At 39.6% G+C, this 23,140-nt stretch overlaps 1 protein-coding gene across 5 annotated transcripts in view; it reads left to right on the top strand.

Moving 5' to 3' along the window:
• The window catches only part of ZNF609 (zinc finger protein 609), a 198,590-nt gene that overhangs the window by 11,457 nt on the left and 163,993 nt on the right, over nt 1-23,140 (top strand). For 4 of the 5 annotated variants that reach the window (XR_005083977.2, XM_037155548.2, XM_037155546.2 and 1 more), the window contains exon 2: nt 13,994-14,867. Coding sequence is in view for 4 of the 5 variants with exons in the window: in XM_037155548.2 (XP_037011443.2) it covers nt 14,121-14,867 (747 nt within the window). In the remaining variant the exon portion in view is untranslated. The remainder of the gene's footprint in view (nt 1-13,993; nt 14,868-23,140) is intronic. The other variant, XM_053670030.1, reaches the window with a different exon arrangement.

Here is a 23,140-nt window from a genome sequence, read left to right as displayed (position 1 = left end):
ATTTTAGAGAGAAGGGAGAGGGAGAGAAAACCATCAATTTGTTGTTCCCTTGCTTAAACATTCATTGGTTGATTCTTTTATGCATCCTGACCAGGGGTGGAACCAGCAATCTCGGTCTATTGGGATGATGCTCGCTGAGCTGCCCAGCCAGGGCTAGAATAAGGTTCTTCATGAACTCTGGTCCATGCTAAAAGAAATCTGCTACTTTTAGGCAGATGTGGTTCTTATGTTAGGTGAGCTTTCAGGCAGATTTCACAGGGCTTTTCTCTGGATTTGCTGTATATCAAATGTGAAGTCCAGCATTCTCACTACAAGTGCTTAAGTAGTACAGTAACGTATTACTGATATTATGAACTTTAAAGCCAGCAGCTGTTAATTCAAGTGTATATTTTCCCTGCTTCCCAAGCAGATTAAAAAGACTTCCAGGTCAAATGATGATAGATGCTTAATTTTTTTTTCTGATTGGAACATGGATTAATCTTTTTAAAAGCACAGAAAGTAGAGAAAGATATAAAGAACACCCAGGAATTATCCCAGAAATGTTAATATTTATTTAGTATTTCCAGTGCACTTTTTCGCATTTTTTTCTAGCTGCCTAGGCCTTTCTTCCTTTCTTTTTCAATATTTTATTTATTTATTTTTCAGAGAGAGGGGAAGGGAGGAAGAGAAACATCTATTGTTTGCCTCTTAGGCCCCCAACTGGGGACCTGGCCCACAACCCAGGCATGTGCCCTGAGCGGGAATCGAACCAGGAACCTTTTGGTTTCTGAGGTGGTGCCCAAACCATCAAGCCACACCAGCCAGAGCTGCCTAGGCTTTTCTTCATCAAATCAATAAACTTGATGAAATAATATTTGTTCAAGAATTTAGAAAGAATTCAGGAATAAACTATAGAATTCTTAGTGAAAGTACAGGGTCCGGCAGAATTAACATCTGCTGAAGTGTGATTGGTAGGATAATAATATGGATGTAATAATTTATAGTTTTAATTTTAACATTTCACCTAAAATGTCATATGGTGTGCTTGAGCATGATATTATTATGTTACAGAATTTTATGCTTATGATTTTGTATTAAAAAGGGGTGTTATTTGTGCCAGGCCCTGTACATCACTTCTAGTTGTAAAGAACATGATCACTACACTCATGCTGGCCTAAATTTCAAGTGTTTTTCTCTCAAAAAGAAGGTTTGGAGGTGGGAGGACTAAAAACTATATTGGAAAATTGGTAAAATGTAAATTAAAGATTGAGATGACATTGTACCACTTATATAACATTGTAGCTAAGGCAATGTGTGAATTTACATAAGAAGTCATGTAACAAATTATTAACAATTTTGTGTGTAACAGTTTTGTTATAATTATAACAATTTTGTTACGATTTTGTAACAAAGTTGTTACCAGTGGATATTGTTTACTTTGAAAAGACTTAGAAAAGTCAGGCCAAAGGCTATTTAAAAACTTTAGTCATGGCCATGGACAAAATGTTTTGTTGTGCATTAGCAAACTGATTTTCTGACCGTGAACACTTCATACATCATTCCATAGTCCCTTCTCTGTGGTTCTAAAAAGCAAAAGCTCTGAAAACAAAATTTTTTTTGTAAGGTAGGCACCACCTGACTTCAGCTAATAAGAAGCTACTTATATTGTTTTTTTGTTCTACTTCAGGTAAATATTCATTTTGCTGTAGGGATATTAATGAGTTTGATATAAGAGTGCTGCTCTATTTTCTATACTGTATTATGGTATATTAATTATCTTAGCTTTTTACAGGTGAAATAACTTAGGTTCAAATAAGTGCAATGACTTGCCCTGGATGCAAGGGTGTCCAGCTTGCACCCTGCAGGCCGCATGCAGCCCAGGATGGCTATGAATGTGGCCCAACACAAACTTGTAAATTTACTTGAAACGTTGTGAGATTTTTTTATGATTGCATATTGCAATGTATTTAATGTGTGGACCAAGACAACTCTTCTTCCAGGGCAACCCAGAGACACCAAAAGGTTGGACACTCCTGCTAGAGATTGTTACACTTGTATGGGAATAGGGGAGAGTAAAAAGTCAAATTGAGCATTTCTACTTCCTCTCTCGTTGTAGTTTTCCCTTGTTGCCCTGTGCTGGTTCCTTATGACATTACCTCCAAAAACCATATTGATAAATTCTTCTAGGTGCAAGAGTTTAAGCAGTGACACTTACCTTATTTCTTGTTTGACACTAGTAAATGTTTTCCAGTCCTGACTGGTGTGGCTTAGTGGGTTGGGTGTCATCCCCCAAATCAAAAGGTCACCAGTTTGATTCCTGGTCAGGGCATATGCCTGGGTTGCAGTCAGGTCCCCAGTTGGGGGCATGTGAGAGGCAATAGATCAATGTTTCTCTTGCTCTTGCATGTCAGTGTTTCCCTCCCTGTCTCCCTCCCTTTTCCACTCTCTAAAAATAAATAAATAAATTCTTAAAAAATATTTGCCATAAGTGACATAATTAGGTTTCCCCATGATATTAAGCCTTTTCAGGTAGTTAGGTTCCCAAATTGTTTGGAGTATAGTTTAGGATATCTTGGCTGATGTGGGTAGATGGAAGGAGTATCTTGTGTGTGGGAGATGAAAAATAGATCAGCTTCGGTATAGACAAATATTACATTTAAAAGAAGCAGAAAAGTCATTATTATATGAAATGTTAAAGGGACTTAGCTAAAAAAAGAAGATAAAAAAATAGGAACAATAAAATGACAACAAACTCCCAACTATCAACAAATGAACCTAAAAGAAAAGAAAAACAACAAAAACAAAAACTAAGCAAATAGAACAGGAGCAGAATCAGAGAAATGAACATCACATGGAGGGATTTCAGTGGAGAGGGGCAAGGGAGGAATAGGGGGGAAAAGGTATAGGGAAAAAGAAGCATAATTAGTAGGCATTAAAAGACAGAGCTAAAAAAAAAACCAGTATAGAAAACAGAGGACTCAAAGAATTTATATGTACAACCCATGGACATGAACTAAGGGGGAGAATGCTGGAGGGTTGGGGGGGCAGCGCAGAGGGGGGATAAAGGGCAAAAATTGGGAAAACTGATAGCATAATCAATAAAAAATACTTTAAAAAATAGCAGAAAAGTCCAAACCACTTTCTTAGTGTGATTAACTTCTATCTAACAATTGTAGTTCCCAAAGGAGACTAGGAATCTTGGTAAACTATTCCTAGAAAAATTAGCTCAGTGTGCTGCCAGGGGAATGTTTGGCATCATTAGAAAGAGAATCAGAACTACATAAAGATAAAAATAACTCCCCTCTGTACAAAACCAAACTTTGTCTGTGTTTGTAATAACTGTATTCTCTTGATCCCCAAGAAGTACATATCAGAGCTGATGACCAGAGGAGGTGAAGACTTTAATGAAGACATGTAAAAAATAATATTCAGTTTTTTAAAAATAGAGGAAATATTTTCAAATCCTATCTAGTGAAGAGAAGAAGATAAAGACTTACCAGTTCCTTACCAGATCTCAGTCAAATCTCCCCAGTTTTACTTGTACCTGTTTGTGAATCTGTATACTTAGTTTTGTGCAATTTCATGACTGCTGTCAAGAAGCAGAACAGTCCTGCTACCAGAGGGCCTTGTATTGCCCCTGGATAGCCACACTTGCCTCACTTCTGCTGCTCTTCCTCCCATCTCCCAAAGGTCTTCAAAATTATTGAATTGATATATTTTATAATAACCTATTAAGAAAAGCAAGGGATATCTTGAGGTATACAGACAATCCCCAACTTAATAATTCAGCCTATGCTTTTTTCAAATTTACAATGGTGTGCAAACAATAACATTCAGTAAAAACTGTACTTTGAATTTTAATCATTTCCCGGGCTAGCAACATACCATATAATATTGTCTTGTGATGCTAGGCAGTGGCAGTGAGATGATTTTGCCCAAATATAAGTAATCTGAGCATGTTTAAGGGAGGCTAGGCTAAGGCTAAAACTGTTAACTTTGGTAGGCTAGGTATATTAAATGCATTTTTGACTTTTTTATATTTGCAACTTACAGTGGGTTTATCAGGATGTAACCCCCATCATAAGTCAAGGAACATTGGTATATTCTCAGCTTTTTATAAAATTGTTTTAAAATGTTCTACTTATCAAATTAATATACATAACTTGTTTATTTTCTCTTCCCATGAAATTTATATTAAACGTCAAATAGTACTATAGCTTTCAATGAAACTCAGCACTCCACTGTTTACTCCTTGTCACCACCAAGTTTCACTTCCAAGTCAACTGCTTTAAACTTCTTAATCTTTTTTCTTGTATTTACTCCCATGTTTCTAAATAATAATATGCTCTTCTATTGCCCTCTTTTTGTCAAATTCCACTAATATAGATATGTCACAGTTTTTAGTTAGATTAATCAATGTTCACTGTTTATTATGTTAAGGATTGTTTATTATTGAACTAAACAATTACTTAGTATACATTACTTAGTATACAGTAATGTTTTCCTCTACAATTTTTTTTCTATCCTCACCCGAGGACATCCTCTCATTGCTTTTAGAGAGGGATAAAGGGAGAGAAAGCAACATCAGTGCAAGAGAGAAGCATCGATTGGTTGCCTTCCATAGTAACTGGTACTGGGGATCGTACACTCCAGACTGGAGATTGAACCACAACCCAGGTATGTGCCCTGGCTGGGAATTAAACCGTTTCAGTTACAGACACGATCCAACCAACTGAACCACCCAGCCAGGGTTACAACTTTTTTTTTTTCCCCAGGATTTACTCTCAGTAATTACCTCATTTTTAAAAAAAGATTTTATTTATTTATTTTTAGAGAAAGGGAAGGGAAGGAGAAAGAGAGGGAGAGAAACAATGTGTGATTGCTTCTTATGTGGCCCCTGTTGGGGGCCTGGCCCACAACCCAGGCAAGACCCTTTGGTTCAAAGGCCAGCACTCAGTCCACTGAGCCACACCAGCCAGGGATAATCACCTCATTTTTTTTCTTTAAGCTTGTTGTTACTGTTTCTATCACTAATTAATTCTTTCAGTCTCCTCAACAGATCTGTTTTACAATGTAGTTAAACTTAGGGTAATATGTAAGTAAGTAGTTAGGTTCTTTCATCTTTTTCTTTCTTTTTTTCCTTCTTACCATCCCCCTAAATATTCTAACCTAAGAAGATCGATGACATGATTCCCTTTTACCATTATCACATAAAATACTGCTTGAGGACTAGAACCATGATCTAGTGTTGCAGTTCTTTTATTCATAGGTAGTTACTATTTTATTTTATTTGTGGAAGTATAATGTGATAATAAGTTGCATTAAGTATACTAATCGTAATTTTACAACTCACTTTTCCATATTTATAACCACTATGCTGTTCAAGATAGAAACATTTCCCGCATCCCACAAAGTTTCCTCATGCTTCTTCCCAGTCAGTAACCCTCTCCCAGACATGACCACTTTTCTGACTTCTGTCACTTTTAATTCACAAGTGTTTAAAATGTAAGGACTAGGTGGCTTAAGTCTGATAGTCTGACCTATAATACATTGAAGAATATACACGAGGGCTCTCGGGAGTCGGTTATGTCCAGACTACCTGACTTGTGGATTAACCCTATTTTGGAAAGCAACTGTGTATGTATAAGACTGAAGGCTAAGAATAGTCAGGAGCAGTTAGGCATTTTAAGAAATGTGGGGACTGTTTTGTTCAATTTGCATCCTTTTTGTGGTTGTTACTCTAAAATTTTTATTTATTTTAGAGAGAGAGGGAAAGAGAGGGAGAGAAACACTGATATGAGAGAGAAACATCTATTGGTTGCCTCTTGTAGGCGCAATGACTCGGGATTGAACCTACAACCCTTCACTTTGTGGGGTGACACCCAGCCAACTGAGCTACACAGGTCAGGCTGAATCTGCCTCTTTTATTCTAGAGAGAGGAATCCACACTCTGTTCTAGTAAGTTTGAGGATTATCAAGTAATTGAGATAGTTTATAATAGTGACAAATCAAGTCAAAGTAAGAATGGGGAGAAGTGGCAACCTAGGCACTATTTTGATCTATGGATTGAGGAAAGCAGTGTTTGATCACTCATTTATTGACCAAAATATCTGAGGCTGGACTGTGAACCAAACACTGTTCTTAGGATATGGTGTGCAGGGTGCTTAACTGTAGGGTACAGTTAAGCAGGGTGCTGACAGTCTACTGGTGGAAACAAATATTAATCAAATCATCCCACATTGAGAGGTAGGATGTGCACAGGGAGTGTCAGATAAAGGCCATAAGGCAGTAAGATGGTAGTGGGATGCAGAGGACAAGAGTGTGGTCATGAAACAAGGCTAGAGAAGTAGACATGGCTTAGATATTCTTAAGGATGTGATTGTGGATTCTACCATTCTTTATGGCTAGTCCAAAGTGTAGATGTTATCTTTTGATAGACAAGTTTTCTTTGCTCTTTAGAGTAACTATAGGATAGTAGCTCTTGTGTAAGAAATTTGGGTAGGGAGGTGTGGTCCAGAATATAAAAAGTGAAGGCAAATTGTGTATTTCTTGACAAATACTTAGGTTTTTCTTTTTCCTTTATGCCTTTGACCCATATTATTCCTCATTTTAGAGATGAGGAGACTGACATACAGAAAAGCTTTGACACAATAATTCTGTGTGGAAAGCCCATTTCTTAGATCTCCTGATTCCTATCCATCACCAACCACTATTCACTTTTTTTCTGAGAAGTTGATATCACCTCTTTCTCGTTAGCACAGGAAGTTTACCTCTGGGAATGAGAACTAAATTAAAAATGGCTACATAGCCATCATTATTAGGAGACAAGGAATGGTGGATTTCTCTATTATTTACTTGAGATGATCTTGGCCTTCTGCTTCTTGAACTTCTTACACTTAGACCTTGGTAGGGGTTTTCTTTGTGGACTAGTTCCACCAAATGAAACTAGTTCCCTAGTTCCTTATTGGGTTGGGACTGAATTATTTACATATTCAATATGCTGTTTAGCCTGTTGTGGGATGCATGCCTGCACAGAGCAGTATCAACAAACACCCAAGCTCTAAACCTGCACCCTGTTGAATAGCTATGTCCTGGTGGAAGTCTGGTGGAAGTGTCAGTTCTTCTGTGAAATGAAACAGGTCAATCCTCATGATCTCTGAGAACAGCATCCTGTGAGGGCTATAACACTATTCATGCGATGCAGTGTATTAACACTCAGAGACTGAGAAATGCTACACTTTCACTCTATGTCCTTAGGTGACACATGGTCAGATGAGCCCTGTTGAATTGTATCCCTCTTCTCAAATTGGCACTGTTAGTCTGTTCTTTATCTGATCCTCATTGGAGGTATAAGCTGAGAGCTGTGGTACTTGAGGAGATGACACAGTTTCTTTGTTACAGTAATTAATGTAATAAATTAAGGGAGATACCCAAAGGAAAGTTGATTGTTTCTCGTTAGAGCCCTAGGTGGAAATTGAATTGATTAGCGAGCTCCTATGAAGCATGGCAGTTGGAGAGGGAGATGCCTGATCTAGCAGGGTGAGCTCAGCATCACTGAGGTGGGTTTACATTTTGTATGAGCCTCACCTGAGGTTGGCTAAGTACAAAGTGATTTAAGGTAGCATATGGAATTCGGGAAAGATGGTATGATAGAGTTTTCTTCTAGCAACCTTGCTATATCCCATTTATTATTTATTAACAGTTCCCTGGGGCATCAAATCCTATGAAACACTCACAATTTAGATTTGAAGGCCTGTCCTCTCAGTGGGGTCAGCATCCTAGTGTATTGGAACAGTTGGTAGAGAGGTAGTCCAGATGTTAAAACCATGAGCTTTGAGATTAGTCTTTTGTTACTGAGAGATTTTAAAGCAAGATGGAGTCTTTTTGTCAGACACTATAGTGGAGAGTTTTATGAGCCATACCTCAAGGTAGGAGTGCCATAAAGGGAAAACCCAGAACTCTGAATTTGTTAAAGAAAGGATTGCCATTTTCTTTCATAGAACTCAAATGGATGTCAGTACTACCTATAATTTAATTTGTAAAACAAAAAACTTTTTAAACATTTTTCTTTATTTTTAAAATGCCTTAGATAACTTTATACAGGTATAACTATGAAACAGTCCTCTAAGTTCAGACACCAGAACATTATCAGAATATTTGGGTCATTTTTTGTTTTTTAGTTGTTTTATATTTTTCAGATTTGCATTCTCATAATATGCTTAGAGTCGTGATGGATTCTCCTTCCATTTTATAATGAAAAAATTAATATTTAAAGGAGCAGCTTGGCTAGAATCTGGCTAGCATCAATGGATATTGGAGTCCAGAAATCACATCTCTTGATTCTAAGTTCTGTACTCTTTTTCCTACACCATGCTACATTCCTAGAATTTGGTGTCGCATTTTTTTCTTCATACATAGAGCTCTTGGAGGGAACTACCTAGCCAGACAGATCACCCTCACATCCAAATGTGTATGACCTTTGTGTTCCCAAGTAGATTATACACAGTGGTTGCTTACCCAGGTCAAAGCCTATAAGAAGATTGATTCAAAACTCATAAGGAGAGGGGATAACAAATAAATTTACAGTAGAATAACATTGGACAATTTGCCACTTAGATTATATTATCTCTGGGTCATTGGCAATTAAAGAGATCCTCCCTCTGAAGCCCTCTAGGATGGATACAGAGCTCTGTCTAGGTGGAAAGCAAAGTACTGTTCTCACTATGTTTACACTTAGGTAAGGTCAGTTGCTGCCTGTGTCCTCAGGCTAGGGGCAGAAACCTCACATGAGGACTTTTTTATTTCTCTTCCTGAACCTCTTGAAGAGGTCTTGCTCATTTTTGAGTGGTGTGATCTATGTCATGTGCCCTAAAAAAGCAGTCAGTGACCTGATATCTGTGATAGCAAACCAGTCTATGGACTGGGAGTCTGAGAGATCAAGTCAAGTTCCAAAGAAGAAACTGGAATTTGAACTACTGTTGTTAAGGTACAGGGTATGGGGAATGATTGTGATGACCTAGTTTCATCCCCACAGAGAGGAAATCAGGTGCAGGAACAAGTCACAAATGGTACTGACAAGGAATTCCTGAGTCTGATGAATTGTGGCCCTAAACAGAGAAGTGGAATACAATTAGGCAGAAGGAGAAAAGAGAGAGGAAAATATTTAAGGAGGCTCTGGCAAGTTGAAAGTGCCTTGTATTCTCTGTAAGGTATTGGTTCTCCTGATTCCTGATTCTATCCTTTCTCTGCCACGGAAACAAGAGGTCAGTGTGTTTCATTTCCAGATAGCATGTTAGTGGCCCTACCTCCTGGGGTTAAACATCTCTGCAGTGACCTGTCAGAGAGTTGATTATTAGCTGTGTAAAGCGAGGGATACTGTAGGGAGCAGATGGGAAGTGGCTTGGCTGTTGCAGCCAGGCTGATTAAAGAATCTTTGGCAGTTTTACAGTGTGTTTTTGGAAATGTACCATCAAAGTTACTATGAGGTCTGCTGGGTTTGGAAAGCCGGATTTCTGAAAAGTCACCTGGTTGAGAAGTACTACTCATAAAAACTCTTAACACCCTCGAAAATAGGACAGTGGTTCTCTACAGAGAACATCAGTACTCCTAAAGATCAGTCTTCATAATATGTTTTCTTTGCATCCTGGTCATTCAGAAATTCTGGGTAGTTTTCTAGTAGGGAAAATACTCTATTATAGCAATATTAATAGAATTACAGACTTGAAAGAAGCCCTAGGTATGTCCAGACTACCCTCACCACACATAGAGGAATTCTTTGTGTAATTTAATTGCCAGGTGGTTATGCTTTTTCTGCTCAATACTTTCAGTAATAAAGATATAGTGTCATTAGGCATTGTGAGCCATTGTTGGAAATCTCAGGTTGTTAATTTTTTTCCTGAGTTAAATATCTGTTTTTCTGTAATTTCTACTTACTGGTCTTGTTTCTTCCCTCAACATCACAAAATAAATTTCTCTCTTCTACATTGCAGTAATCATATATTTAAAGCTAACTAGCCGGTCTCCCTTCAGTATTCTTCTTTCTGGACTAAAGAATAGTAGTTATAAGATCTTTTGTCTTATGAAATGGCTTCTTGGTCTTAAACTATACTCCTCTGACATCCCTCCATTTAATATCTCACTCAAGATGTGCAACCTGACCCTGGCTGTTGTGGCTCAGTTGGTTGGAGCCATTGTCACTTACACCAAAATGTTGTAGAGTCGATTCCTAATCAGGGTACATACCTAGGTTGCATGTTCAGTCCCCGGTGGAGATGCTTATGGGAGGCAACCTATTGATGTTTCTCTCTTACATTGATGTTTCTCTCTCACATTGATGTTTCTCTCTCTCTCTCTCTCTTTCTCTCTCTCCCCCCCCTTCCTGTCTGTCTAAAATCAATGAAAATATCCTTGGGTGAGGATTAAAAGAAAGATATGGAATCTGGAAATGAGCACAGACAGTCAGATGTTCTTTTCATATTCTGAAAAGCACAGTTTTTAAAAAAATGTAATGGCAGTATTTCATGTTTACTAGAAAAAACAAAACAATTACAAGAATTATTCAAATTTATGCTATGCTGAACTGATTTTAGTGCTTCAAATAATTTTTAACAGGATGGATATATGTGTTCTTACATAACTGAAAATCGATTGCTTTTACATATGACAACTTGATTCACTGTGAGACCCCTAACAGCTGCTTTTTTCTCTTGAAAATTTTGTAGACTTTTAATTCTCATTTTAGTGAGTTTTTTAAATATATATTTTATTGATTATGCTATTGTAGTCTCAATTTTCCCCCTCCACCTGGTACCCCCTATTCTCTCTGGCAGTCCCCCCCTTAGTTCATGTAGTTTGGGGTTGGCCCAGTTTTTGTCTTTTTATAAAGGAAGATGGGGTTTCTTCCTATTTTCATACAACAGATCAGCCAATATACAGAGAGCTGTCAGAATCTCTCAGTGTGCACTAAAATTTTTATGTACTTTATATTCTTTCCTTTACATAGTCCTTTAGCGTCTTTCTCTTCCAGTACCATTCTGCTTCCTAGAGAAAGGTTTCTTTTTTTATTTTTTATTTTTAAAATTTTATTTCTTTATCTTTAGAGGGGAAGGGAAGGAGAGAGGGAGAGAAATATCAATGTATGGTTGCCTCTTGTGCGTCCCCTGCTGAGAACTGGCCTGCAACCCAAGTATGTGCCCTGACTGGGAATTGAACCGCGATCTTCTGATTCTCAGGCCTGTGCTCAATCCACTGAGCTACACCAGCCAGGGCAGGTTTCTTTTTTCTTTAAAGGAACATATTTTGGAAGTTTTATTGTTTTTCCAAGACTAAACAAACCTGGGGTTGTTGTAATGGTTACATTGGTTAAATCACATACTAATGAGAGTGTGGCTCTGGAGAAAAGTGGTAAGCCTTAGTTGAATGTGAGTTATGCTATAAGACTAGCCACACTTGCAAAGATTAAAGGGGTGGCCCTGGCTGGTGTGACTCAGTGGATTGAGTGCTGGCCTGTGAACCAAAAGGTCACCAGTTCTATTCCCAGTCAGGGCACATGCCTGGGTTTGCGGGCCAGGTCCCCACTTGGAGGCATATGAGGCAACCCATCAATATATCTTTCACACATCAATGTCTCTCCCTCTCTTTCTCACTTTCTTCCCTCTTTCTAAATAAATAAAAATCTTTAAAAAAGGTTAAAGAGGTGATTAATTATGATGATGGGGAGAACTATGTTTTAATCCTCTATAATGCAGATTCACTTAGCATTCCCTTTTCTAGAAATGCTTTCTGCCCTTTATAATAGAATAATTTCCAGTACCATGTTCCCCTGTGTTACTATCTTAACTTGCAGCTGTATTTCCAGTGCCTGGCACATAGTAGGAAACATTGAATGAATGAACAAATATATACTACACTACTCTTTTATATAGGCCAAGTCTTATGCAGTGTTGAGAATTCCAAACATTTTACTAAAAATTTATTCAGGATTCTAAATCATTTTGCAGAGGTATTTCTCTGACTGTTCAACAGTTATGTTTCCTTTACCTTGTAGGTGGCATTTTTCGTAGTTCCTACATCATGTTCCCTATTACACATACACTTTTGAAAATATATATTTATTAAATTTATTGATTTTTTTCTTTTCTTTTTTTTCTTTTTTTTTGGAGGGAGAGGAAGGTGGGGGAAAGAAACAGCAGTTTGTTCCTCTACTTTTTTATGCATTCATTGGTTGCTTCTTATATGTGCCCTGAGTGAACCCACAACTTTGGCGTGTCAGGATGACTCTCTGACCAACTGAGCTACACAGCCAGGCCACACACACATTTTTCTCATCCTTTTTTGAAGTAAGACCTGTATAGACTTGATGCCACCAGTGGTTGCTTGCTGTTGGCATTAAGCTTTCCTTGGGTAAAGGATTATTTTCTCTTCAGATCTCCAGCTAAATGGCAGATTAATGTGCCCACTTTTCTCTCTTAAATCCAGTTGCTAACAGGCATCCACTTGGTACAGTTTTGCTTTCCTAGGATGACATCTTTTCATGTAAGTGCAGCCTGGTTCTTTGACGCTGTCTTGAGAGAATAGGTAAAAAGGTACAATTTGTCTAGTCTCTGTCCCATCCGTAGCATTTACCTGTTAGAAATCCACTTTGTAGGATTCATTGTGCCACCACTGGTTTGCTCTTTTTGCTCTGTTACCTTATGAATTATTTTCTAAAAGGATGTAGAATGATGGTGGAGGACAGTGAGCAAGAACAGAACTCTTTGGTTTTGTCATAAAGTAGTATCAGGATGGTATATGTTGGCTGCTAGGTTTTCTAGATGGTATACTCCTCAGGTCTCATGAGTAAGGAATTGGGGAGATATAAACGACCCTTTTTACCACCACCGCCCCAACCATTTTAGCCTATCTATTTCTTGTGGTGAGGCCAAGACAGTGCCATCAATCTTCAACAAGAATGTAGAGAGTTATCCCACATTCTAGTGTTAGGTTTTTCAGTAGTTGTTTTTAGTAGTTCAGTTATTGATGAGGTAACATTTTTTTCCTTTTTCTTTCTTCTTTTGTGTGTGTGTGTGTGTGTGTATGTGTTTTCATAGACATTTTAGTGGTAAGTGGAGAGGCCACATTCAATTCCGCTGTTTGGATATAATTTGAAACCTGGAGTTTACTAAGGCTGATTTAACAGAATTTAAATTAATTGGTTGAGGCATCTCTGAGGATAGTTCCTAGTTACAGTTTTTTGTCCTGTATCCTGATGTATTTTTCCCAGTTCTGCTTGCTTTTATATTTTATTTGTACTTACCCATAATTAGATACCCCATCCCCTAACAGTAAAAAGACAGTCTTTTTATTATTTTTAGTAGGGACAGGCCATGTTAATAGAGGGCTTCTTTTTTTAAATTTTCATTTATTGATTTTGGAGAAAGAAACATCAATTTATTGTTCTCTTTATTCACTCATTCATTGGTTGCTTCTTGCATGTGCCCTGACCAGACATCAAACCCAAAACCTTGGTGTATCTGGATGACGCTAACCAACTAAGCTACCAGGCCAGGGCAGTAGAGGGCTTTTAAAGCTTTTGCTAGTCTGTGGTCTGAGTCTCTGGTAATTCAAGAACTAGCAGGGAGAAAAAAGGGTTATGAGTAACAAAGTTGTGCTAGAACTTGAATCTGTGTTGTGCCAGGGCTTGTATTTATTGAGGGAAGATTGCCAGCTGGCAATGGTAGTAGAAATAAGTCTCTTGGGAAGGGGAAACTAACTCTAGAGAATTTCTAGTTAAGATTTACCATCGAATCTCTGGGCTTTTGGAAATATTGTATTCTTCCTTGGGGAGATGAAGTGGGAATTAACTTTTCTCTGGTCCAATGTGACTTGTTTAGAAATACAATTGAACTTGTTTGTTTTGTCCATTATGATGTGATAGCCCCCTAGGAAAGGGTCTGTTTTGTGTGGGAGTTTATTTCAGGCTGTCTCCTTGCCTGTATTGTTTTCTTTAACAGCTTTTCAAATTTTCTTTTTCCAGCAATGATGTTGTCCACTGGGCATGTACTGACCAATGTGGCAGGTCTGAGAACATAGCTGAAGCTGAAAATAGGAAAGCTGGGGGCAAGGAAGAGCCTTGAATCTTGAGGTGGGACGTTGACTCTAAGATGTCCTTGAGCAGTGGAGCCTCCGGAGGGAAAGGAGTGGATGCAAACCCGGTTGAGACATACGACAGTGGGGATGAATGGGACATTGGAGTAGGGAATCTCATCATTGACCTGGACGCCGATCTGGAAAAGGACCAGCAGAAACTGGAAATGTCAGGCTCAAAGGAGGTGGGGATACCGGCTCCCAATGCTGTGGCCACACTACCAGACAACATCAAGTTTGTGACCCCAGTACCAGGTCCTCAAGGGAAGGAAGGCAAATCAAAATCCAAAAGGAATAAGAGTGGCAAAGACACTAGCAAACCCACTCCAGGGACTTCCCTGTTCACTCCAAGTGAGGGGGCAGCTAGCAAGAAGGAGGTGCAGGGACGCTCAGGAGATGGTGCCAATGCAGGAAGCCTGGTTGCTGCTATTGCTCCCAAGGGCTCAGAGAAGGCGACTAAGGCATCCCGTAGTATAGCCGGCTCTAAAAAGGAGAAGGAGAACAGCTCATCTAAGAGCAAGAAGGAGAGAAGCGAAGGAGTGGGGACTTGTTCAGAAAAGGATCCTGGGGTCCTCCAGCCAGTCCCTTTGGGATCACGGGGTGGTCAGTATGATGGAAGTGCAGGGGTGGATACAGGAGCTGTGGAGCCACTTGGGAGTATAGCTATTGAGCCTGGGGCAGCGCTCAATCCCTTGGGAGCTAAACCGGAGCCAGAGGAAGGGGAGAATGAGTGTCGCCCGCTAAAGAAAGTCAAGTCTGAAAAGGTAAGAGGTGGCCAGATCTGGCTGCCTGGTGCCAGTCAGAACTGCCCTGGGTGAACCACCAAATGCTCTGTGTGCTCTGTGGGAGATTCAGTAGTTCGTGGGGAATGACCATTTACAAGGTCAGAGCAGTTGGTAATGATAATATGGTTTTGTTTTAAATCAGGGGATTTGCTACAGATTCCTTAACAGTGGGCCTGGACATTTTGGAGAAGAATATTTATTGTTGGGGGGAGCTACTTGTAGAATGAATTTTCTATTAAGTCAAACTGAGAACCTCCCACCTTGTTTTTGTCCTACCTCAGACACTTGTTGCCAGAAAGTAGCATTACACTTCATGTGGTTCCCAGCTTGACTGGCATTTCGTCCTCTAAGCCATTGGTCAATTTAATAATAAGTCGATAAACTTAATAGCATTTCTGTTGAATGCTGTTCTTAATGGGATAAATGTTGTTGCTGGGTCTTGGGAGGAGAAAAGAGTTAAGTCCCATGGCATGATGTCCACCAGGTACAGTATTGGTGGCTACCAAAGAGCAAAGGGGAACAATGAGGGACAGGTAAACAAGGGGGGAGGAGGTACTGACTATACTATGAGGTACTTAATCAGGATTTATGAATTAGTGTGGTAGCTGTGAAAGTTTAGCCTTGAAAGAGATTCTTTGGCCACAAAAGGTATAGATCTTGGCCAGGTATCTCACTTAACTATTGGGAATCAAAGTCTCCTCGTGGTTTAATAGCTGCCAAACAATGTAATGATGATACCATGCCTTCTGTTTGACTTGGAAGGACAGGTGCCTGCAGCCTCGGGAGGGACTCTAGTCTGGGAAGATGATCTTAGTTCACGTCTCAGGAAATGGAGCTTGCAGAGCTGGAGTAGAGAGGTGAGAGGCTAGGGTCAGCTCAGACTGCCTTAAACTTCAGCAGTTTACAATCGCCTGCAGAGTGGTTGGCCTGGGGACAAGCTGTTCATTGGCTCTTGATTTTCTGCTCTGTGTTCTGCTCACCCTGTGCTTTCAGTGGATCCCAGTAGATGTAGTATAAATTGATTTCTCTGTAATTACATCAGCTGCAACAGGGAATACCTATTTTCATATGTAAGTGTTAATAAATAGAAGGTGGATTTGTATGTTTAGGTGGTGGTGCCCTCTCAGTGTCTGATTCCAGTGGTAGCTTATGCTTTTTTGCTGTAGATATTTTGGTCTTTGCCTGTGGCACATCTGTAGCTCTTAGCAACATCTGGGCTTCCTTGGCAACAGGGCAATGAATTTTCTTCTACTAATAACACAATGGTTTATTCCCTTTTACCAGTGGCAGCTGCCAGAGAAGCTGCCTGTGTTTAGGTGGCAGATGCTATCGTCCACCTCAGCAGAGTCAAGTTCCAGCTGGTTACTGGCATGGTTCATCCTAAGCTGGCTGCAATTTACCATTTTCTCTGGGGTGCAGATGGATAATACTGTTTTGAAGAGGCCTTGGAGTACCAGGAGTTCTTGCTTCTGTTCCAGGCCCATTAGACTGTTTCCTACATCTGGCTTCAGTAAAGTCTTGCCATATATACCCAAGTTCATAATCATTGTTCCTCCTTTGCTGAAAGTAGCCACTTCTAAGACTGGCCTTCATTTTCCTTTCTGTTTAGGATTCTTGCCTCAAATGCTGCAATCTTCTAAGCCCAGTATTTGTCTATGGGTGAAAGGATTAATGATGCTTAGCTTCATGTAGGATTTAATTCTAAATGTGCATGATAGTCTCCAACAGAGAGGCAAATGGAACACATTTTCTCTTATAGATGCAAAGACTGGTTGAGTGGCCCTTCAAATTATAATTGGGCTGAAGGATGCAGTCCATTTGGCTAAGAATACACCTTGGTGCTGGGGGAGTTTTGTCCCTTAATAATGTAGCTGTGTTATAAGCCTTGTGGCCCGGGGAGACTGAGAGCAGTAGAATGAGAGAGAAAAGGTAGAGAAACTGTGCTTCAGTTTTTGCAAAGAAGATAAAATTGCTGGGAATTACTTTCAGAAATAGAGCATTTGTTGTGCATTTTGATGTTAACTGTAAACAGGAACCAGCTTTCTTGGTTCCTTTCCCTGTTCCCTCAATCGTTTTGAGGGTGCTTTAACATAAAACCTCTGACCATGAAAATAATTATTTAAATAAATGTTTGGACATTGCTAGGAGATGAAAACACTTTGTGCAGGGAGACGGTGATTCTGGGAGGAGGAAAAGGCTCAGGAAAAAAGGGCTAACAATCTTGGAGTTGAGTAGCTTTTGAGAAAGTAGGACCTCTAGGATTAGGGCATGATAGGTGTTTAGTCAGTGTTTGATGATTAATACAATAGCTTATGGGCTAAGTCTTTGAAAACCTCTTTTAAGATTTTCTCTCTGAGCCCTGACTGGTGTGGCTCAGTTGGGTAGGCATCACAAACCGAAAGGTCACCAATTTGATTCCCAGTCAGGGTACATGCTAGAGTTGCGGACAAGATTCCCAGTTGGGGGCATGTGGGAAGCAGTTGATCAATCTTTGTCACATACTGATGTGATGTTTTTCTCCCTTGTCGCCCCTGCTTTAAAAAAATAAAATCTTTAAGCAATAAAAAACATTTTTCATTCTGAGATATGGGCTTGCCTATGGCTTTACTGGTTTGCAATGTTTCTTCCATGTGGGACAGCCAACAGAGTCAAAACAGCAAAACACATGTTTTGATATAATCTAGGAATCACATACTCTGAGTTGGGAATTGTCCTGAAGAAAGAAAACTCAATATTTTGGGAGTGTCTTGACCTGAGTCCCCCTGCCCACCCCTCCTCGGAGAGAGGAGAGTAGACAAATGGAGTTTGTGGTATAGGGTAGAATTGTCACGTGTCTTCCACTAGCTAATAAGGAAGGTTTGAATATTCAGATTACCTCAGGACCTTTTCTTTCATACACGTATGTATCTTATGCTATAACTGAGGGAATTTTCTGTTAGCCAAGGATGTGGATTTCCCTTCATGGGACCACTTCTCCACCACACCTCTCTCTGGCATGGCTCACTGTGCTGTTTCAGAGTCCAGAGATGGCTCTTAGCAACTGCCGCTGCCCCGAATTGTTGAGCACGCCTGCCTCATACTTTCTGCTAGCTGGAGAGATGAGGATGGGGGCGGATTGTTGAGGAATAAACAAGACTGAGCCTTCTGGCTCCTGCCTGTTCCCTTGCCTGTGGTTTGATTGATAGGTTGTTAAGTTAGGGACCACTGCCTGTCTGAATGTTCCAAGCTTAATGCTTGCACTGCCACTCTGACAGGCAAGAAAAAAAGAATTTACAAACCACAGAAGGCAGTGATCTATCTGTGACAACTCTTGTCATGCAGACAGAGCCAGGGCTGAAACCAGGAGTTTAAGTGAGACTCCTTTTTTTTTCAAGTCATATAAAGTAACCAGTAGGCTCTAGTGGCTAAAGGATCTAGAAGTTTGCAACCAGGAGCTCCTCTTACCTCTTTAGCTGCTGCTTTTGATCTTGCAAGGTAGAAACACTCTGCTGCTGCTGCTGCCGCTCTCAGAATGCTGCATATATTACCACTTCCCCCATTACTTTAGGATACAAAGAAAATGATAAAGTATGTTCTTAGCTATTTTGCCTTCTGATCATGCTTGCTATTATATCTTATATCCTTTGTTCTAAGCATCTTACTTTGCCCTTGGTTTTGTTTTCCTGCCCTGGTTTCTGCCTTCCAACTCAGTTCTATTGTGTTGCAATCCCTCATTGCCCAACCAAGGTCAGGTCTCTTGTATTCCTACTGATACAAGACTTTCTCTCTTAACACCTTCATCCTTTTGTAGCTGTTCTTTCTCAGTGATAGCTTAGCAGTCAGCTTTGCTTCCTGAAGCCAAATTACCTCAAGCATTTTCCTTCATGGAAAAAATTTATGTGGAACAGAGATGTATTCTTTAACTACAGTGGAGCCTGAGCTTAATTTATTTTTTCTTCAGCAGCTCTGTTTTCCACCTCGGTGTTGTAATTCAAGGAGGGCTCAGGGAAAGATTATCTTGTCCAACCTCCTCATTTTATAGAAGAGGAAACTAAGACCAGGGAGGTCATGTGACTTGTCTGGGATCTCCCAGGTAGTCAGTGGCAAAGCCAGACATAGAAGCCAGGTATTTTGTTACCACATTTTTATATCATGTTGTCACTCCAGGATTCTTAACAAATCTTTAACTGTTATGAGACATTTTTTGTTTTCCCACTTTAAAAATTACCTCAGAAACTTTGGATGTAAATGCCCAAATACTCTCAAGACTTTTTTTAAATTTATTTTTTTGACTTTATTTACTTTTAGAGAGGGGAAAGAAGGGAGAAAGAGGAAGAGAAACATCATTGTGTGGTTGTCTCTCATGTACCCCCTACTGGGGACCTGACCCACAACCCAGGCATGTACCCTCACCGGGAATCGAACTGGCGACCCTATGGTTTGCAGGCCATTGCTCAATCCACTGAGCCACAGCAGCCAGAGCAAGACTTTTTTTTTTTAATTAAAATTTATTGGGGTGACATCAGTTAGTAAAATTATATAGGTTTCAAGTGGACAGTTCTATAATTAGCACCTGTATATTGCATTGTGTGTTTACTACCCAAAGTCAAATCATCTTCCATCCCCACATATTGTAGCCTCCTCATCCTTTATCACCTACCCACTCTCTCCTCCCTCTGATAACCACCATACTGTTGTCGGTGTCTACAGGTTTTTGTTTGTCTTGTTTGTTCATTTGTTGCTCTTAGTTTTACAGCTCATATGAGTGAAATCATACGGACTTTTTCCATTTGACTTGTTTTGCTTAGCCTGATATTCTCAAGATCCATTCACGTTGTCACAAATGGCTGTATTTCATTTTTTCTTATGGCTGAGAATTCCATTGTATGTATGTATCTCATCTTATTTATCCCATTCAGCTAACAAAGGACACTTTGGTTGTTTCCATGTCTTGGCCACCATGAACAATGCTGCAGTGAACATAGGGATACATGTATCTTTACAAATCAATATTTTGAAAATTTGGGGGAGGTACCCAGAGGAGGGGTTGCTAGGTCATATGGTAACTGAATTCTTAATTTGAGGGGAAACCTCCAGACTGTTTTCCGTAGTGGCTGTACCAGGTTACATTCCCACCAGCAGTGAATGAGAGCTCCTTTTCCCCCACAACCTCTCCAACGCGTGTTTTTACTTGTCTTGTTGATAACAGCCATTCTAACAGGCGTGAGGTGGTATCGCATTGTAGTTTTGATTCGTCTTTCCCTAAAAGCTAGTGAAGTTGAGCATCTTTTCACATACAAGGTGGGGGGAAAATAAGTGTAGAGCTGTGAGTATGCAAAACACAGTTTATTCTTATATTATTTATTAATTCTTATATTTTCTATACCAACAACTGTAAACCTGCTTTTGCCCTATCTTGCATCTGTTGGCCATTTGTATGGGAGAAATGTCTGTTCTGGTCCTGGTGCATATATCTCTGCCCATTTTTTAATTGGATTGTTTTGTTGTTGTTGACTTGTATGAGTTATATATTTTGGATATTAACCCATTATTGGAAGTGTTGTTTGCAAATAACTTCTTCCATTTGGTTGGTGGCCTTTTGTCTCGTTATTAGTTTCTTTTGCTGTGCAGAAGCTTTATTTATTTATTTAGTTTAAATTTATTGATTTTATTAACCCATTATTGGAAGTGTTGTTGCAAATAACTTCTTCCATTTGGTTGGCGGCCTTTTTGTCTCGTTATTAGTTTCTTTTGCCGTGCAGAAGCTTTATTTATTTATTTAGTTAGTTTAAATTTATTGATTTTAGAGAAAGAGGAAGCGAGAGGGAAAAACATTGATCTGCTACTCCACTCATACATACATTCATTGGCTGACTCCTATATGTGACCTGACTGGGAATGAAAACTGCAACTCTGGCATTTCAGGACAATGCTCTGACCAACTGAGCCAACTGAGCTACCTAGCCAGAGGTGCAGGAGCTTTTTAGTTTGATATAGTCCCATTCATTAATTTTTGCTTTTACTTCCCTTGCCTTTTGAGGTTCTCTCTGTCTCTCTCTCTTTTTTTTTTTAAGATTTTATTTACTTATCTTTAGAGGGGAAGGGAAGGAGAGAGGGAGAGAAATATCAATGTATGGTTGCCTATCATGTGTCTCCTGCTGGGAACTGGCCTACAACCCAGGCATTTGCCCTGACTGGGAATCGAACCATGATACTCTGGTTCCCAGGCCTGCGCTCAATCCACTGAGCTACACCAGCTAGGGCTCTCTTCTTCTTTTTTTTTTTTTAAGGTTTTATTTATTTTTAGAGAGGGCAAGGGAGGGAGTAAGAGGGAGAATAACATCAGTGTGTGGTTGCCTCTTACATGGCCCCCATTAGGGACCTGGCCTGCAACCCAGGCATGTGCCCTGACTGGGAATCAAACCGGCAACCCTTATGTTTCACAGCCCACGCTCAATCCACTGAGCTACACCAGCCAGGGCTATGTTTTCCCTTATATACAGTAATTTATTGTTTCATGTTTTATATTTAGGTCCTTGATCCATTTTGAGTTAATTTTTGTTTGGTTCAAGAGTGCTTTAATTTGTTTTCATACTGATTTTAACATTGTCAACAATAAAAGGATCTTTGAGTTTGGGTTTTTTGGTAAGATGACCATGCTTGCAAAGAACAACCATTTACAGCTGACACCGAACCTATCCTATTACATATAAAGAGGGGAAAGTTACTTTTAAACTGCTACTTGGCAAGTGACTCTTAAATATTGCATTCAGTCAAATTTACATTGTAATCATTGAGGCATTACCAGTTCCTTCTTTATTTTGCAATTGCAGGTAAGGAAAAAAATAACTCTTCCTTGGTACTTCCTGGACATATCATTAATTGACGAGTTTTTAAAAGATGATAGACCATTATCACCTTTCATCATTTAGTACATTAATTGAATGCATGTTAGGTTCCAGATATTGTGCTTGGTGCTGAGTATACACTGGCAAGTACAGCAGAGGTGGTTCCTGCTCTGTGAGGAGCTCACAGGTTACCATCTGAAGCAGAGTTCCTGAAAGTGTGGCCCATAAAACCATGTGCATCACATCACCTGCATGTCAGAAATGAAGATTCTTGGATGCTACCTCAGATCTGCTAAAATACATTAGTGGTAGGGGCCCAGAATCTACTTCCAGAAGACTCTCCAGATAATTGCTCTATACTTTAATATTTCAGCACCATCATGAATTTTCTTTATACAGTGGGCATTGGGAGCCATTTCTTACTTAAAACCCCAGCCTTCTGAACTTAAATTTCACATCAACTGATGTATAACTTAGTGGTTAAGAGTTTAAAGCCTGTTAAAATATAAAAAAAACAGATTATCTGGTTTTTGTATTTCAACTTTACCACTTATTAACTGAGTGATCTTGAGCAAGTTACTTAACTGCTCTACCTCAGTTTTCTCTTCTGCATAATGAGGAAAACAGTAGTTTCTATGTAGTAGTGTTGGAAGATTAAGTTAGTTAACCCATATAAAATGTTTAGAACAGTGCGTGGCACTTGGGAAGCATTCAACAAATAGTAAAAAAGAAGAAAAATGTGATTTGAGTTAAAATATGTCTCAGCTCACCCTAGGTAAAGAATGGACTGAAGTATAAAAACCTTCTGCCTATACAGGAAGCCCAGTATGAGGAGATAAACATGTTGGTTAAGACTTTCAGCACTATGTGCAAAAGAAGTTTCAAATTTGGGTTGGAAAATTTGCATACTGGTGATGTGTTCTAAAGCCCCTGATACTTACATTAGGGTTGGGGTGGGGTGGGAGAGACCAAAATTGGCTTTAAAGGATATTGAAGTGACCTGTTGAATTTCAGATTTCATATGAATTGTGTTTTTTTTTTCTGGTCATAGCCCTGGTGTGGGGCTGGGTATGTGGGATAGCTGTCGCTGTGGGTTTGCCAGCACGTGCAGTCTCGTATGCTGGCAGAGCACTAAATGTTTTTGTTTCTGCACACGAGTGCGTGGAGAATCTAAGTTCCAGTCCTTAATCTTCCTCCCCCAGTGTGAACTTGTATATTTGCCATTTGGGTATAAGAGCTTTTACCTGCAGAGCTCATCCAGGGAGGCAGCAGGGCTTGGGCTTTTAGGCTGGAGGTGGCAGTAACATGCACAGCTGAGATCCTGCCACTGCTGGCTGGCTGAGTCCTCCTCTCTGTGGTTTTCACTCTTCAGGCCATGCTTGAGTAACCTGCCTCCAGAGCTGCTGACAAGGCCGTGTTCAGAGG

The sequence above is a fragment of the Artibeus jamaicensis genome, unplaced genomic scaffold, assembly GCF_021234435.1.
Source record: "Artibeus jamaicensis isolate MK-2021 breed Jamaican fruit bat unplaced genomic scaffold, CSHL_Jam_final contig_548, whole genome shotgun sequence".
NCBI lineage: Eukaryota > Metazoa > Chordata > Mammalia > Chiroptera > Phyllostomidae > Artibeus > Artibeus jamaicensis.
The sequence above is the reverse complement of the archived record's forward strand: the minus strand, read 5'-3'. Positions and strand labels throughout refer to the sequence as shown.